We start from the raw sequence: 18,806 nt of genomic DNA on the forward strand, positions 1-18,806 counted from the left end.
GCCACACCTGCTCAGACTTATGGTGGCAGCCCAGAAAAGCTGGAAGAATACAGGAATGCTGGTAGGTGTAACTGACTGTGGGGGGAATTGGAAATGGGGCTGCAGAGAAAGACTGGCGCTGGGATTTAAACCCCAGGCACAGCAGCCATGCCTAGAGAGAACCACACAGCTTTGGCTGAGTAGGGACCCTGCAGCTTTGGTGAGAGTGAGGACCATAGGGCTTTGGGGTGCTCCCTTTTGCCATGTGGCTTAGGAAGCAGGAAAGACTTTGCCTGGAAGAAATGGGGTGAAAGGACTCTTGCTGGTGGGCCATGAGAAGGTGCCACATGGCTTTGGATTAACTGGAGATCATGGCAGCAACACAGGTGATGGTGCCAGGACCCTGAATCATGGACTTCTATTTCTTTTCCTGAGATATGGTACCCCAGACCAGAGCAGAGGGAGAAGGAAGGACTGTGTGCAGCTGTGGGTATCCTAAAGAACTTTAATATTTTAGTGAAGACATTAAGTCACTACTATAAGTCTGTACAGCTTTAAATAAATATTTCCTTTCCTTTTCACAAATCTCTGGCATTGAGAAACGTCTTTCCTCTGGTGGTGGGCATAGTAAAACTAGTGAGGGGGGTTTTCGTTCACCCCCCGCCTTGGGTCTGTTCCATAACATGTGTAGAAGGGGAACTCTTTCGTACTGTTGGTGGGAATGCAGACTGCTGCAGCCACTACGGAAAGAAGTATGGAGATACATCAAAAAATTAAAAATGGATCTGCCTTTTGACCCCGCTATCCCACTTCTGGGAATATACCCAAAGGAACCCAAACACTAATTCAAAAGAACATAAGCATCCCAGAAGTTCGTATTGAAGTGTGCACTATTTAAATACTCTTCAAGTAACATATCATCCTTTAAATAGCTAATTTTCCAGAAGCTGGACATTTCTAGAACCTACTAAACAGGAGAAAGCTTACTCTAGCAGGCTCAGTATTCCAGAGTACATTTTGGGCACATTTTTCCTAAATTTGCATTCAAGCTACAGCCTTAAAACTACAAATGTTACCTTGTTACAACTTGATGTTGTAGTACAATTATTCATTCCTTTCCTTGTGCATACTTTGTATACAAGGTAGTTGCATAAGTAACCTAGCACCGCATTCTCTTTACATGTATACATGTGTCTCTTTATGTATGCATATACACACATGTACAAAAGAGAACATGTATTTTGTTAAAATTGTTCTTGGAGAATCAGTCTCATGGTCTTGGAGTCTTAACTTTGCCATTAAAAAAAAGTGGGAACCACTGGACAAGTTACTTACCATATCTAAATCTCAGTTTCATCATGTTAAAACAGGGCTACTAATGATCATATCTCAAAGATTTTTTTAATAAGCTGAAATAATACATACAAAAATTTTATTGGAACAAATACTATTTTCTTTTATATCTGTTATTTGTTTTCCAACTAAACAGGCTAATATTATTCCAACTTATTTAAAGATGAAGTTACCTAAAAATTCTTATTCAAGTCATAATTCTGAGGAATTCACAAAGAGTGATTTATACTATATCCAAAAGCTATAACTTTCAGATGAACTTTAAATATTTTCTAAACAATATTTTGTGAGCTTGCATTGATGATCTAGGCTTTTTTGCTTTAATTTCTGTCACTAAGTCACAATTTAAATGTAGTTAATACTGTAACAATAGTCTTAAATTTTTGGCCAAAGTTTATGATAATTCTGTGAGGCCTATGGAGGGGTTTTCCAGTCAGGACACTTATGACATTGACAACTACACCCATATATAATCGAAATACTTCCCTCACGTATGGGGAAGGCCCCTCTAATCTCAAGGTCAGCAGACTCACTGTGAAATGCAGTCAGTGATGGCAACAGCACTGGCTGCCTGCAGTCCTGAACTGCGTGCTCTGCTTCTGCCTTGCTGTGTGACCCGATCCCTCCAACCCTTCATCTCTGTGTGCCTGTGTTTCCTCATCTGCAACATTGGAATAATTACATGTCACCTACTTACTATACAGGAGTACCAACAGAAAGCCTTTAAAAGTACTACAAAAGGTTGGGGTGGTACAAGACTTAACAAACTTACAATGCTTCTTTGTAAATCAGCAGTGTTAAAGATTTTTGTTTATAAACTTGTAAAAGGCTGCTTCTTAAAATTTCTCGAGTTTCATACAAAAACTTTAAATTATATATATTATCTTAATTATCTAGAAACACTTTCAAGGATTGGAGGAGTTTCTTTCTGTACATAATTTCTTTCTTTCAGGCAATGTTCTTTAAAACTGTTAACTTAATAATGAGAAATTAGAATCCCATGATCAATTTATATAATTCCAAACCTATCTGACATTTTAATCTTAAATCTTAGAGGAAATAATTCTTTCAAAATATAAATGTGAAAATTGAACTATTTTTGAATAGAGTTTAGCTTTTGTCATTGTTCAATTATATATTATATACCCTTCATTTTTATACAACTGTGTATATATCCTTCTGTATTCTATACTATTTATATAGCCTAAGGTTTTGTTTTCTACATTAGTACTTATGAATTTTTGGTAAATTGTTGGGAGCCGCTCTGCTTTATTTCAGGAGCTGTTACCCCACCAAGGCTAAGGCCGAGTGAGCGACTTTCGGACCATAAGCCACAAGGAGACAAAGCTATCTCCCTGGCAGGAGTGTTGCTTCTGCTCCTTTTTCCTTAACTGGCCCCCAATGCTTGATCAGTTAGCCAATGACAGGTAAGATTCCCTAGAGGGGAACAACCTAAGACAGGCATGATCACATGGTGGCCCCAGGGAAGGACTTGGGGGGATATTGCAAAAGGGGGTGATGGACCCTCGCACCTCGATTTTGACAAAGCCTGAGTCTTCATTCTGTCTGTGAGAAGTCTCCTAATCTCTTGGCTGCTTTACCTCTCCTGCCTGACGTAAGCCTGAAACAATGACAGAGGGCGGTGCAGCCCTATGCTGGGAAGAGTGGGTTCCCCAGGTAATCAGGCCTGCAAAAGAATACATAAACTCCTGTAAAATTTGCTTTGCTAAGAATGCTCTCAACTAAATAATAAGGGTCCAGGCAGGAAATGAGTTTGTTTCCCAAAGTTTTATAGCACTTTAGCCAACACACCCTGACTCAGAATAGGCCTTCAGAGGTCTTTGCATGCTATCTATTGTTTCATCCTTACTGCCTGATAATAATTAATGAGCTTTACCTATATTCCTGTGCTAACTGAACCCAATAAAAGCCTGTCCAGGCAAGGGTCAACGCACTCTTTCCTTGAGAGAGTGGCCAGGCCGCTCTGAGGCGCTCCCGCCTTGAGGGAGTAGCCGTGCTATCCCTTTTCCTCCACAGGACTCGGTAGTCTGTGTGAATGTATCTTATCAAACCCATAATGCTGTGGACACTGTGAGCCAGTGTCCAAGTCAATAAAATGTACTATAAATTAATTTTCTGTATCACTGATATTATTATAAAATTGAATTCAAAAGCCTCCTTTCTAGAAAACTATACTTGAACAATAAAAAAATGTTTAAAACAAAAGGCTCCTTTCTAGTATTGTTTAACATTGTATTAAAAAATCAATTTAAGTTAATGAATACAAATAGCTTACTGAGTGTCAGTCATTATACTAGGGACTTAGAATATAACAAGATGGTCTGTCCTCAGAAAGTTTATAATCTACTACAGGACAGTAGTATTTAAGTTTTTATGTTGTGTATTATTAAACACTTGGGCAAGTCCATTAACTCTTATACTAGGACCACATTACTAAAGTACTATACAGTAATAACTTACTTCTAGGAGTTATATATACATGTGTACAGGGGAGACTAGAGCTCAACGCATTTGAATTTACTGCAACTCTGCAATTAAAAAATGTAGAGAAAACTTTCACTCTTCTTCAAATATTGACCTTGGGTTGGAGTAACTTATCCATTAGGTTTTATTTTTTGAATCAACAATCTGTATTTGCAAGACGAACAGACAAGCTAAGGGTGCAGACGGCTCCCTGTGCGGCAGCAGTGGGTACAAAAACCTGAAACGTGAATGCACTGGCAGCTGCCTCTAACTGACTGACTGGCCTAGAAAAAGAACACACCTCGTCCAAGGTACTGCGATTTCTTTTTCTACCAGACAATCTAAAATTAAAACAAACAGAAAACAAAGAAGAAACATTCCATAAGTAGTAAATGTTTCATAGGATAAAGTACAACATGGACACCAAAAAGCTGAGAAATACTTCCCGAAGCAACGGAAAAGGATAAAATGGCATTCACATTTTTCAGTCTACGAAGTAGAATAATTACAGTGAATCCCAGAGGATCATTTAATTTTACTGACAAATTCATTCATAGTCTTTTTGGATATCTAAATTACATCAATATCTACTTCTCAGTTTTATTCATACTGTTAGATAATTTTATGACATTTTTATCACATTTCCTGACACAAAATGATGAGTTACATATTATTTGAGTCTTATTGTTATATAAATTGGTCACAGAGAAAAGAAATGCAATAAAACCAACCAATAATCATCACTGAAATATGCCAACTCAATCACACAAAAGGATTAAAATCCACAGAAGTGGACTGCTTATTACTTATGAAAACAATGATATCTAAAGGAGTACAAAGAATTTTATAAATCTGAATAAAATGCTGTATTTTGAAATGTAAGATAAAATTTTGCTGGATATTTGCCATCCACAGGAACATTTCTCTATAGTTAACTCTCTTTTAAGAGGTGTCTACACTAATTTTTAAAGTACTTCAATGACACTATATAAGTTCTTACATATTTTGGCTCACTATTTAAGCATTTATTATAAATTCAACCTAGCTTTACTTTAGTAATTAGTTGTATACAACTCACCACTTTTGCATCAATTGCAACCTGAGCGAAGCCTTTACGATTGCCCCATACGATGTTGTAGGTTTCATCACTAAGCAGGGCTTCCCGAACTCCACCTGGTGAAATAGCTAACAAGTGACCACTCTTCAGAATTTCAACACATTTTTCTCTTGGTCCATGTAGAGCACAAAATACATCAAGCAATAAACTAAACCCTGTAAGAAATATTAGCATGAATATACATCTTAGTACTTCTTGTCCAGTTCTTCAAGAGCAAACATCTCCACAACCTACAAAATTTACTATGTATACTTAAGTCAGTATACTCCTTTTTACTTTTTAAAAAGCAACAAGAACTCTCAGGTTAACCTAAGATTAATATTGCTGGTAAAGTTATAGCTATGTCTTCTTGATCACTGACTATTGATCACCTTCTTAGTGATCACCTACTACTCTGGCCAATTTACGTATTCAATTCTTAATCAAAACTCACAAAAACCTTGAAAAACAGGGATTCTTATCCTAATTTTACAGGTGAGGAAAAGCTGGCTCAGAGAGTAAGCTCAAAGTCACGCACCAAGCAAATGGCAAGACAGAGATTCTGGTCCAGATGTCAGCTAATTCAAAATTCCTCCCATTGCGTCTCATGGCTAAACACTGTCTACAGTATTTATTAGAGCAATCAGAAACAACAGCTCACCAATAGTTACAAATCTAATCTTCCATTAACCCTTTAAGAAAGAAAACCACTTAAGAGAGTGTGAATCTGACTATGATTAGCCCTACCAAAATTGGCAAGCCATAATCAAATCTACTGAAATTAAATATTAGATGGTAATTTCACAATTACATTTATATGTCAATAATAATGGCAAAATCATTAAGCGTTTCCAATAAAGTGAATGCTTAACTCAGGAATAGCTAATTCCAGGTGTTTATATAATACAAGTTTTCAAATTACAACTATTTATGGATAGAAAAACACAATCCTGTCAAGCGATCAAGTATTTTAAGCAGATCCTAAACTGGAACTCTAGATGACTGAATAATGAATACTGCAGTATCCATTACTCCTCAAGACTGCAAAAGGGAAGCGGGCAGTGAAAACAGTGCAGACTGACCAACCTTCTCCTAAGTTTAAGGACCTGAAGCCAGATTATAGATATTATTAAAATTGAAATAATTTTACCCTATATTTAATTAAAAGCCCACTGATTTAACAAGATGCATTTCCATAATAAATGAATGAACAGGGAAGGTTTCCTGATTATAAGACCATAAATAGGAAAACATTTGTAAAAGCCAAAGGCTAAATAAAAATATTCATAATCTATTACATATAAAAAGACAAAAATGGAAGCACCCTAATGTTCCATAAGATAAAACCAGATAAATAAATTATTTTAGTCATCCATTAAAACTATTCTTTGTTTTTTAAATAATTTTTAAAAATATTCTCCACAAAACATGGTAAAATGGTAATGCTAACATTAAATTTTTTTAAAGAGAAGAAAACTGTTTGTATAACATGTGCATACGTTATATGCACAAATGAAATAAATCAAAAGGCTAACTGGTTATGTTAGGGTGGCAAGATTATAATGATGTTCTTTTATTCTCTGGTTTTAAAATTTTATTATACAGTGATCATTATTATTGCTTTCTAAAGAATAACCTTTTATAGATTATTTAGTTTATATACAAAGTACAAATGACTTTTTAGTGACATAAGGACACCCAAAACATTAACCATGTCTATAAAAGGCACTGAGTAGATTGTTATTTAATTCACTGCTTGGTGTTTGTCCGTTTATTATTCCAGAGAACATACTATAAGCTTTTTGGCTTGTTTCTGGTGATTTAGTGACAAAAGAAAATAAGATTAAATCTCAATGAGTTTATGTTATAATAATTTAAAAACAACTATTGTGTTTGAAACCATTTGGCTAATTAATCTTTTTAAAAAAGTACAAAGTCTTTATGAACAGATTAAAAAGAATGTGGTCCTCATCTTAAGAGTTATAAGTCTACCAGGAAAGTAAAGAAGAATGATAAACAGCCCTGGCTGGTGAAGCTCAGTGGATTGAGCACCCGCCTGCGAACCAAAGGGTCACCAGTCCAATTCAAGACACATGCCTGGGTTGAAGGCTAGGTCCCCAGTAGGGGGTCTGCAACAAGCAATCGCACATTGGTGAAGTATGATAAAACAATGTAACACACTCTCTACCAAAATACAAATTATATGGCAAAAGTTATAACTTATTTTTTAAAAGTAAAAATTCAGGATTTAATTTTGGAAAATAGTGATTAAATACCTGTTAATAAAGAAAGAGGTTAGATAATCTTTTGGCCATAATGTTTTTATAGTTAGATACAGTATCTAAACAGGATAATCACATGCTCCTAAATTGGAGTTCCAAGTGTGTTATCCAGAAGGCAAAAAGGTTTTCCAACTGGTATTAGAGAGCTCAAAAAGACAGATTATCACAGACTTTGATTGTATTAATTAACATTGTATCTCCAGTGAAAGTTTACCTGGAATTTTAAAGACAAAGTGATCAGCTACTACTCGGCAGGTTCTGCCTTTATGGATAAAAATTTTAGCCATGAAGTAGTAAAAATCTATGGGAATAGCTCCATGATAAAAAATTATAAGTGCTGGTCCTTCTGGTATTTTTTCCATTCCATGAACTTCATAACCTGTTAGGAAGACAAAATACAAATACTTAAAACATATTTATTAATTGTTTAAACTAAAGGATGGTTACCAACTCAGAAATTTGGTCTTTTCTTACAAAAGGACATGAGACTCCTGCTTTCCCTTCCCTCCTTTCTTGAACAAATCAGTCCTACAGGCATCAGGTGGGCCAGGGCGAAGCAAGCCCCTGTGTGTAGAGGGCAACCTACACACAGGGGCGTGAGTGTTGGAGCCGAGGCAGGGTGAGGACAGCATCCACACAGGGTGGCCCAGACTGGGGAGTCAAAGTCTAAGTGCAGTCGTGAGAGCACCCACACAGGGTAAGAGCCCAGAACAGAGTGCTGGTGCCCAAGGAGGAGAGGAGACAAGGGTGGGCAAACACGGGGGTCAGATCCTGAGTGAAATTAGAATGGCATCCACACTCATAAGTGGCCTGGTTCGGGGTGTGACGGCTTGATGGGGAAAGATGGTCCATGAGTGGAAGAGGACAGTGGCAATGATAGGAGTTCGGTTACACACAGGGGACACTGACTAAGTACGTCCACGTGTTAAGGAAAGTGTGAGCCGGGTTCCTCACTGTTGGAGGAGGTGGTTGCAGACACAGGAGAAAATATGAATAAACTCGGTAGTTGTAAGAAAACTTCACTTCCACCCTAAGAATGAGAAAAGGCAGCGTGTCAGAAAACTGAGGTCACTCTCTTAATCAGGTAAACTGAGCTCTGAAGGGTGACAAGCCCATCTAACGAGATTCAAAACAAAAACAAACTGAGTATGGGAAGAAGTGGCAGGTGCCATAAAAGTGGGTAAGACAAATACAACTGGAATATTAACAAACACTTAAAGGCCAGCTGTGGGCAAGCACTGAGTGTACATTCCCTGAGCACCTGAGATACAAACAACAGCCCACACTCACCGGCCTTCCTCCACAGGCCTCAGTGGGTGCTCTCAAAAAAGGTTAGGCAGGCAAGAGACCTAGGAGAGCCCCTGCTAATGGTACAGACTCCAAAACCCCACTCACTTCCTCGACACTTTTCTTGGGAAAGCAAAACCTGCCACTGGAAGGGGTGCGGGAAACTCTGCCTCCCCTTCTAAAGAAAGGGTATATACAAAAGGCATGTGATGCTGGAAGGGACAGATCTTCATTTCCCTCTCCTGCCTCACCCCACCATCCTAGTCTCAGGCAAAAATTCACTATGACTACTATGACTAGGGGAGGGTAGAAGCCAAGCATCTGCCACTGGAAGAGAAGGCCCCGAGACCTGAAATGATGTAAAGCAGAGAAGTGCTACCACTGGAATGAGGGGCAGAAAACGCTACCAACCTCAAACCCCTCCCTACAAAAGACAAGGTTTTGCCACAGAAGAGCGAAAGGAACACTGAGAAAGCATCACACTGGATGCCCAGACATACAGGACCTGTGAAAGATTTTGGCTACAACAGAAATATTAAGGAGTGCCCCCCGCCACGCCCATCCCCTCCACAAGCTTCACGTGGAGTTATAAACAAAGGCAACCTTTTCCTGGGGAAGAAGCAGGAGCATGGAGAGCCCTTCTGTGTGGCAGAGGCATACAGGATTGAGGGGCAGCAGGAGCACCGAGAAAAACCCTCTGGGGCTCTAGGCTCCACACAAGCACAAGATAGCAGCAGCAGGAGTTGGAAGTCTGTGCTGAGCTGAAGGAAACTATACCTACAAGAAAACCCAACCCGTTCAACTACTAAGTGGATGTAAGCCCCAACCCCATTCACGAATGGCCTGGTAGAAAAAAGGGTCATTTTCAGGGATAAATGTTTACCATGACCTCATTCACAACTGTTATTTGTTTATCTATGTATCTATTTTGATAAACAATGCCCAGAATTCATTTTAAAAATTGTGAAGCATGGCCCTGGCCAGTGTGGCTCAGTTGGGTGGAGCATCGTCCCATACACCAAAAGGTTGCAGGTTCAATCCCCAGTCAGGGCACAACCCAGTCAGGTTGTGGGTTCAATTCCCAGTTAGGATATATGCCAACCAATCAATATTTTTCTCTCACAATGATGTTCCTCCCTCTCTGTCTCCATCTCTTGTCTCTGTCTCTCTCTCTCTCTCTCCCTTCCTCTCTTTTTTTAAATATATTTTATTGATTATACCATTACAGTTGTTCTATTCCCCCCCTTCATTCCCCTCCACCCACACACTCCCTCCCCCACCATTCTCCCCCCCTTAGTTTATAACCACGTGTCTCAAGTTCTTTATTTTTTTTTAAGATTTTTTTAAAAAGATTTTATTTATTTATCTTTAGAGAGGAAGGGAGAGAAAGGAGAGAAGTATCAATGTACGGTTGCCTCTTGTAAGTTCCCTGCTGGGAACTGGCCTGCAACCCAGGCATGTGCCCTAACTGGGAATCGAACCGTCATTGTGTGGTTCGCAGGCCCACGCTCAATCCACTGAGCTACACCAGCCAGGGCTCAAGTTCTTTAGATTCTATATTTCCCCCACTATTCTCGCCCTCCCCCCTATCTATTTTCTACCTACCCTCTATGCTATTTTCTGTGCCTTCTCCTCCCTTCTCCCCCTCCCACCCCCCTGTTTCTAACCCTCCATGTCTTCTTCATTTCTATGGTTCCACTCCTGATCTAGCTGTCCTCTTGGTTTGCTTTTGTTTTAGGTGTGGTTGTTAATAACTGTGTGTTTGCTGTCCTTTAATACTGTTAATATTTTTCATCTTTTTTTTTTTAAGATTTTATTTATTTATTTCTTTAGAGGGGAAGGAGAGAGAGAGAAACATCAATGTATGGTTGCCGTTTGTGCATCCCCTGCTGGGAGTTGGCCTGCAGGGAACCAGCCTGCAACCCAGGCATGTGCCCTGACTGGGAATCGAACCGCGATCCTCTGGTTCGCAGGCGGGTGCTCAATCCACTGAGCTACACCAGCCAGGGCCAATATTTTTCATCTTCTTTTTCTTATATAAGTCCCTTTAGCATTTCATATAATAAGGGCTTGGTGATGATGAACTCCTTGAACTTGACCTTATCTCAGAAGCACTTTATCTGTCCTTCCTCTCTTTCTAAAATCAATAAATGTATCCTCAGGAGGAAAAGCAAAAAAAAAAAATTGTGGTAGATAGAAAATAGTAAGAAAAAATCCATTGTCAGGAGATTGTTTAATCAAAAGAACCAAGCCCAGATGTTTAAATTATCAGACAGTAATCTAAACTGATTATGGTTAATTTGTTAAAGGGTACACTGGAAAAAAGAGGACATATAACTGGATTCAAAATTTCAGTATATAGAAGAAAAATATATAAAAACAATGAGTCAAATAAAAAGGCTACACACTTAAATGAGATCTAAAGATTAGATGTTAGTAATATATCAATGTTAATTTTCTGATTTTAATGGTTTCATTGATATTAAATAGATATCTTTATTTACAGAAAATATACCCTAAAAGTGTTAAAGAGAGGGCAGCGTAGGCACTTACAGTCAAATAATTAGAGAAAATAAGTTTTTTGTACAATACTTGTGACACTGAATTTTTTTAAGTCTTTGGACAAAAAGTTATCTTTTATGGAAAAAAATCATGTAAGATTAGAAAATCATAAAAGCTACAAGGTAAAAGGACCTTTCAGGTTCCAAACTAACAAAAAACTATCAGAATTTAAGACTGTTTTTGGTTTTTAATCAAGGTTATCCAAGGAGTCCAACATCTCTGAAGCATCAAACACACTTTATTGAATCTGCTAACTTCTCAAAAACAATATGGACCTTCCTGTGTAAGTATGAGATACAGTAGTTGCAAAGGAATACAACATTCTACTCGTCACAAGCAGGTTGTGAAAAGTGTAAGGAAATGAGGAGATACAGGGGCGTGGGTGACAAGGGCCAGGGTAGGAGACATCAAATAAATGAAAACTTCCCTATGAGATAATGCAACTAGAGTAAAATTTTAGAGTCATAAAATAATTCATTGATAAAAGTAGAAAAACTTTTAAGAGTGACCCAATGCAACATAAAACACGGTTAAAATACTATATACATGTGGACAACTTAATAATGCTGTAAATTATTTATGTTTATTTCATTCACAAATTATTCTTTAGAAATCCCCCCCATTTTATTCTTTAAAAACAACAATAAGGTTATTGAATCTAACTACTACACTGTGGAGCGGGGGGCTGTGGTCACAGATTTGAACTGGATGTCAAGAAAACATCTCTCTAGTAATACAGGTAAAAATAGTGGCCCATGACATTCTTTTCTTCTTGCTACACTGTAAACCCTATTCCAAGTTACTATAAACTAGAACAAGGGTTTCAGCAAGGGAAGCAAATGACAGAATGAAAAGGATGGTAAGTAGAAGGGGGGGAATTAGGCTTCCTTATAACTTAACCTCAGTTCAAAGTTGGCTTCCTGGCAGTTCCTTTTTCTCTCCTCCACCGGCTGAAGAGATTAATATGCGTACTGTCCTCCACACTGCTACCAAACACCAGCACATTTTTAATAGCAATCCTGTGCTGTTGGTGGACTGTGGGGAATAGCAAAGATTTAAGGGAGCTCCACCTGTTTCAGAGAAAAATACTCTTGAGAATTTTATCACAGGAGTGGGAACAGAAATTCCAAGGAGCAGGTGATCATGGCTCTAATCATAAAACTGCCTTTCCTTCCTGTCTCACCAGTCAGGCACAGCCTCAAATGGTCCTGGCAAAATAACAAACACAAAACAAACAAACAAACACTGAACAACCAATGAGTCAATAAGGAAATTGAAAGAGAAATAAAAAGAAATACCTTGAGACAAATGAAAATGGAAATGCAACATATTAAAACCTAACAGGATGCAACAAAAGCAGTTCTAAGAAGGAAGTTCATAGCAATAAATGCTTACCTCAAAAAACAAGAAAAATGTCAAAAAAACAACCTAACTTTATACCTCAAGGAACTATAGACTGATTATTAGTAAGGAGATAGAACCTGTAATAAAAACCTTCCAACAGACAAAAGTCCAGGCCCAGATGGCTTCACTGATGAATTCTACCAAACATCCAAAGAATTAATACCAATTCTTTCTAAACATTTCAAAGAAAGAAGAGGAGGAAACATGTCAAAACTTCTTTTATGAGGCAGACTTTACCCTGATACCAAAATCAAGAAAGAACACCACAAGAAAAGAAAATTACAGACCAATATCTTGAGCAACATAAATGAAAAAAACCCCTCAACAAAATTTACCAATCCAAATTCAACAACAAACACCATAATCAAATGGGATTTATTCCAGATAAGGATGGTTCAACATTCACAGATCAATCAACATGTTTAATTACATCACCAAAATGAAGAATAAGGTCATATGATCATCTCTAGAGATGCTGAAAAAGATTTGACAAACTGTAACATCCATTTATGACAAAAACTCTCAACAAAGAGGGGATGGAGGGAATGCAGATCAACATAATGAAGACCATACATGACAAGCCCACAGCGAACACACCCAATGGTGAAACACTGAAAGCTCTTCCTCCAAGATCAGAAACAAAACAAGAACGCCCATTCTCACCACTTTTATTCAATATAATTTTGGATAAGAACAATAAAAGGCAAGGAAAAGAAATAAAAGATGTTCAAATTATAAAGAAAGGAGTAAAACTGTCACAAATTGCAAATTACATGGATATTATATACAGAAAACCCTAAAGACTTCACCAAAAAACCCCAAACCTGTTGAAAGTAATAAATTCAGTAAAGCTGAAGGCTACAAAATCAATATATTATGCAAATATCTCTTGTATTTTTATACATTAGTAACAATCTATCAGAAAAAAAAGTTAAGGAAAATCCCACTTACAATTGCATCAAAAAGAATAAAATACCTAGGAATAAATTTAACCAAGGTGGTGAAAAACCTACACAGTGAAAACTATGACAATGACAAAAGAAACTGAAGAAGACACAAATAAAAGGAAAAATATTCTAAGCTCATGGGTGGGAATACTTAATATTTAAATGTTCATACTATCCAAAGAAATCTAGAGATGCAATGCAATTCAATTGCATTTTTCACATAAATAAAACAAACAATCCTAAAATTTGTGTAAAACCACGAAAGACCCAGAATAGGCAACACAATCCTGACAAAGAACAAAGCTTGAAAGCATCATGCTCCCTGATTTAAAAAAAATATTGCAAAGCTCAGTGGATTGAGCGCGAGCCTGCGAACCACACGATCAAGGGTCGATTCCCAGTCAGGGCACATGCCTGGGTTGCAGGCCAGTTCCCGGCGGGGGACCCGCGAGAGGCAGCCATACATTGATATTTCTTTCCCTCTCCTTCCCTTCCCCTCTAAAGATAAATAAATAAAATCTTAAAAAAAATATTGCAAAGCTATAGTAATCAAATAGTATGACATTGACATTTTTTTTAAACAGATCAGTGGAAGAGAACTGAGAACCCAGAAATAAAGTCACATTTTACGGTTAATTAATTTACAACAATGAGGCTCTGGCTAGTGTAGCTCAGTGGATTGAGCACAGGCCTGAGAACCAGATGAATCGCGGTTCGATTCCCAGTCAGGGCACATGCCTGCATTGCAGGCCAGTTCCCAGCAGGGGACCCACAAGAGGCAACCATACACTGATACTCTCTCCCTCTCTCCTTCCCTTCCCCTCTAAATATAAATAAAATCTTAAAAAGAATTTACAACAATGGATCCAAGAGTATACAATAGGGAAAGGACAGCCTCTTCAATAAATGGTGTTAGGAAAACTAAACAGACACATGCAAAACAAGGAAACTGGACTACTAGCCTACACCATATGAAAAAAATGACTAAAAATGGATTAAAGACTTGAATGTAAGACCAGAAATCATAAAACTCCTAGAAGAATATATCGGCAGTAAGCTTCTTAACATAAGCCTTGGCAATGATTTTTTGGATCTGACTCGAAAAGCAAAAGCAACAAAAGTAAAAACAAACAAGTGGGACTACAAAAACTAAAAAGCTTCTGCACAGCAAAGAAAATCAACAAAATGAGAAGACAAGCTACTGAATGGAAGAAAATATTTCCAAAGCATATATCTGATAAAGGGTTCATATCCAAAATATATTTTAAAAGCCATACAACTCAACAGGAAAAAATTTGATTAAAAAATGAGCAGAGGACCTGAACAGACATTTTTCCAAAAACACGCAAATAGCCAACTGATACAAGAAAGATGTTCAACATCACCCTGGCCGGATGGTTCATTTGGTCAGAGAATCATCCCATACACCGAAAAGGTTACAAGTTCAGTTCCTGATCAGAGTACAAATCCCAAGTTTTAAGTTCCCAGTTGAGGCACATATGGGAGGCAGCTTTCTTTCTCTCTTCTCTCTCCCTCTCTCTCTCAATAAACATATCCTCAGGTGAGGATTAAAAAAATGTTCAACATCACTAAACATCAGGGAAATGCTAATCAAACCAAAATGAGATATCACTTCATAGCTGTCAGAATGGCTATTATAAAAAAAACAAGGAACAAGTGTTGCTGAGGATGTGGAGAAAAGGGAAACACTGTGCACTGTTACTGGGAATGTAAATTGGTGCAGCCACTATAGAAGACAGTATAGAGGTTCCTCAAGAAATTAAAAATTGAACTACCACATGTCCCAGCAATCGCACTTTTAGGCATTTATTCAAAGAAAACAAAAACACTAATCCAAAAAAATACACACACACCCATGTTCACTGCTAAATTATTTACAATGGCCAAAATATGGAAAAAGCTTAAGTGTCCACAGATGAATGAAGAATGTATGATATATATACACATACACAATGGGGTATTATTTAGCCATAAAAAAATTAAATCTCGCCATTTGCAGCCACATGGATAGACCAAAAGGGTATTATGCTAGGTGAAATAATTCAGACAGAGAAAGGCAAACACCATATGATCTCACTTACACCTGGAATTTAAAAAGCAAAAATAAACAAAATCAAGTTCATAGATGTAGGGAAGAGAATGATGGTTGCCAGAGGTGGAGGGGTGGGTTGGGGTGTGAAACGGATAAAAGGGATACTAGGTAGAAACTTCAGTTACAAAATAAATGTCATGTGGGATGTAATGTATAGCACAATGACTACAATTAATTCTGTATTGCGTATTTGAAAGCTGCTAAGTGAGGAACTCTTACAAGTCCTTATAACAAGAAAAAAATTATGTACAGTAGCTGGACTTATTGTGGTGATCATTTCTTATATATACAAATATCAAATCATTAGGCTGTATATTCATGTTATATGAATACACACCTGAAATTCATGTTATATGTCCATTAGGCCTCAATAAAAATTATAAAGTAACACTTAAGATGTTTTTATTATTATTACTTTTTCATGTCACAAAAGGAACATTATTTTTGGATTATACTCCAATTAATTAAATAAAATTATTTTGGAAGTCTTTCTCCAAAGAAAGGGGAAGAGAAGGGTGTGGGCAGAGGCAGCACAGGGTGGGGCAGGGCAGGGCAAAGCAAGCATCCAGAGGCCAAGAGCATAATTAAGCTCAAAGAAAAAGGGTAAAAATGGCTATAGCAGAAAAAGAAAGCAAGTTCAGCATAAATTTTAGCACAGAAAATTCACTTTTAAAGTAGTGTATAAGGTCTTCACCAAACAGAGTAAATTAAGTGTGGTAACTATGATTCTAGTATTGAAAGCATGAACTATTTGGTAATATTTCAAATGGAATCAAGAGAATGGTTTTTAATAACTTTTATTTTTATTTTTTGCCTTTCTTATCCTTTTTATTGAATTTATTGAGGTGGTACTGGTTAACAAAATTATACAGATTTCAAGTATACAGTTCTATAAAATAATTTTTTCATTTTAAAAATTACCATTGACATTTCATATTATATTAGTTTCAGGTCTAGAGAATGTACATTTTAAAAAATTAAGCTTAATGCTATTTCAAGATTTCATGTTTCTATACTTTAAACATTTCTTTCCAATTACTTAGTCCTAATTCAAGTAATTTGATTTACTTTAAACTCAACAGAATAATCACTGAGATTATCTGAAGTTACCAAAAGGATCAACTGTCCCAATTTTCTGAGAAATAAAGAATACGTTAAGGAGTCTATACAAAATATTCTTGAAGTTTTCTCTTCCTTTCCAGAGTATTTTTTAAATAACTAAGAAAAAATTTAACTACTCAGATAATACCAAATCACCTGGTTGAAAGCAGAAAAATTCAATTCATCAATTTATTTACCGACAAAACCTACAGTTCACCATAATGCCACGAAACATTACATGCAAATATTATTTAACTGTGTCACTCTTAAAGCACAGATGTGGTCATACTACTCCTGGCTCAGAAAGCATCAATGGATTATCACTGTAGTCCAACACTGTCAAGGCCTTTTAGATCCCGACTGTGGATCAAGTGATATTATTGAGATTCTTTCATGAATCATAGGGACTAGTGGTGGCTCCCTAAATACGTTTTCCCGCCTTTGTGCTTCTGCTCTTTTAAATGGAACACTTCCTGTCCAGTGTTTCCCTATCTAGCAGCGGTAGAAAACTTAGTGCACTTAAACTTCCCCTTCTCTCAGACTCTACATTCACCTGGTCACCAACTTCTATGCATTTTACCTCTAAAAACTCTCCTGTACCTATCACACCTTCTTCCCNGCCTTTTAGATCCCGACTGTGGATCAAGTGATATTATTGAGATTCTTTCAGGAATCATAGGGACTAGTGGTGGCTCCCTAAATACGTTTTCCCGCCTTTGTGCTTCTGCTCTTTTAAATGGAACACTTCCTGTCCAGTGTTTCCCTATCTAGCAGCGGTAGAAACCTTAGTGCACTTAAACTCCCCCTCTCTCAGACTCTACATTCACCTGGTCACCAACTTCTATGCATTTTACCTCTAAAAACTCTCCTGTACCTATCACACCTTCTTCCCAACATTAGTTTCTAAGTGCAGGCCCATCATCTCCTGTATGTGCTCCACCAGTCCTAAGGGGATCTGATGAACAACAGCACAGAGAAACCAATCACAAAGACAATTTCACCCTCCATCCAACCACGGTCCAAGGAGGAAACACTCCATTATGCAAATTTAGAGTAGTCTGGGCTCCATTAATAAAAAACATCCCTATTCTGGGATAAATTTGGTTCTTATGTGATGCCATTGAATACAAATTTATTTACCTTCCCTACTCTAACCCCATGCTCACTAAATACTCTCCTGATTTTTTGGCTTTCCATGTAGCTTTCTTAGCCTAGAGAGAGAGGATTTGATGGTTGTTACATTGGTGCTCAAGTAGTCTCATTTCCACAGCAGTATTTATTATGGTAAATGAGTTAACTGCCTACTGGCTGTAGATATCAGCAGCATTAATTTAGATAGTGGATTAATATTCATTAGATCCCTTCTAAATTTGTCATCAAAAATCCTACACACTATGGTAAATTAACAATGCATCATTTTGGATCCTCCTCAGGAAAGCAAACTACCTATAAAATAGAGTACAGCATTCAAGATCCTTCAAAGCCAGCTTTAGTCCACCTTTCCAGGTTTGTCATTCAACATACTTCTCACCCACGAGTGATTCATCTCCTGGTCCTGAATACACAGTACATTTCATTTAGTACTGGTGTGTATATGCAGATATGTGTTTTAACATAAATAATATTCTACCATGACTATAGTTATGAATCTTACTTTTTCTGTTCAAAACCAAGTGTCCTTGAAGATCCTCCCTTGTTAGGCACATGTAGCGATCATATTCTTAATGGCTATGAAGCATTCTATAATGAATCCCTCTCACAGTTAATTTAGCTATTTCCCTATCCAGAGATCACTGATATAGGTACCACCATATATATACCATGGTGGTCCCATACATAAGGAGGCTGAAAAATCCCTATTGCCTAGTGATATTGTAGCTACCATAATGTCATAGCACAACACACTGTTCACATTTGTGGTGGGTGATGCTGATGTAAACCAACTTACTGTGCTACTGGTTATAAAAATATAGCACATAAAATTATATATAGTACATAATACTTAATACTGATAACAAACAACTGTTACTAGCTTATGTATTTACTATAATTTTATCATTATTTTAGAGTGTACCCTACTTATTAAAAAAAAACCTCTGCTATAACACAATATGCCATGCCACACTGGCAGCAACCTCATATACCTCATCTTCACTGCATCTCTTGATTGCATTATTTTCTCTTGTGCTTAAGTTAAC

General features: G+C 37.3%; 1 protein-coding gene across 1 annotated transcript in view; it reads right to left on the bottom strand.

Annotated features, from left to right (window-relative positions):
- Positions 1-18,806, bottom strand: part of TMEM68 (transmembrane protein 68) — a 49,922-nt gene that overhangs the window by 17,590 nt on the left and 13,526 nt on the right. The window contains exons 4-5 of the mRNA XM_037028563.1: positions 7,409-7,573; positions 4,895-5,088 (exon numbers count right to left, since the gene is read on the bottom strand). Coding sequence (XP_036884458.1) covers positions 4,895-5,088; positions 7,409-7,573 — 359 coding nt within the window. The remainder of the gene's footprint in view (positions 1-4,894; positions 5,089-7,408; positions 7,574-18,806) is intronic.

This window comes from Sturnira hondurensis, unplaced genomic scaffold (assembly GCF_014824575.4).
Source record: "Sturnira hondurensis isolate 20B ecotype Veracruz unplaced genomic scaffold, ASM1482457v3 Scaffold0020080, whole genome shotgun sequence".
NCBI lineage: Eukaryota > Metazoa > Chordata > Mammalia > Chiroptera > Phyllostomidae > Sturnira > Sturnira hondurensis.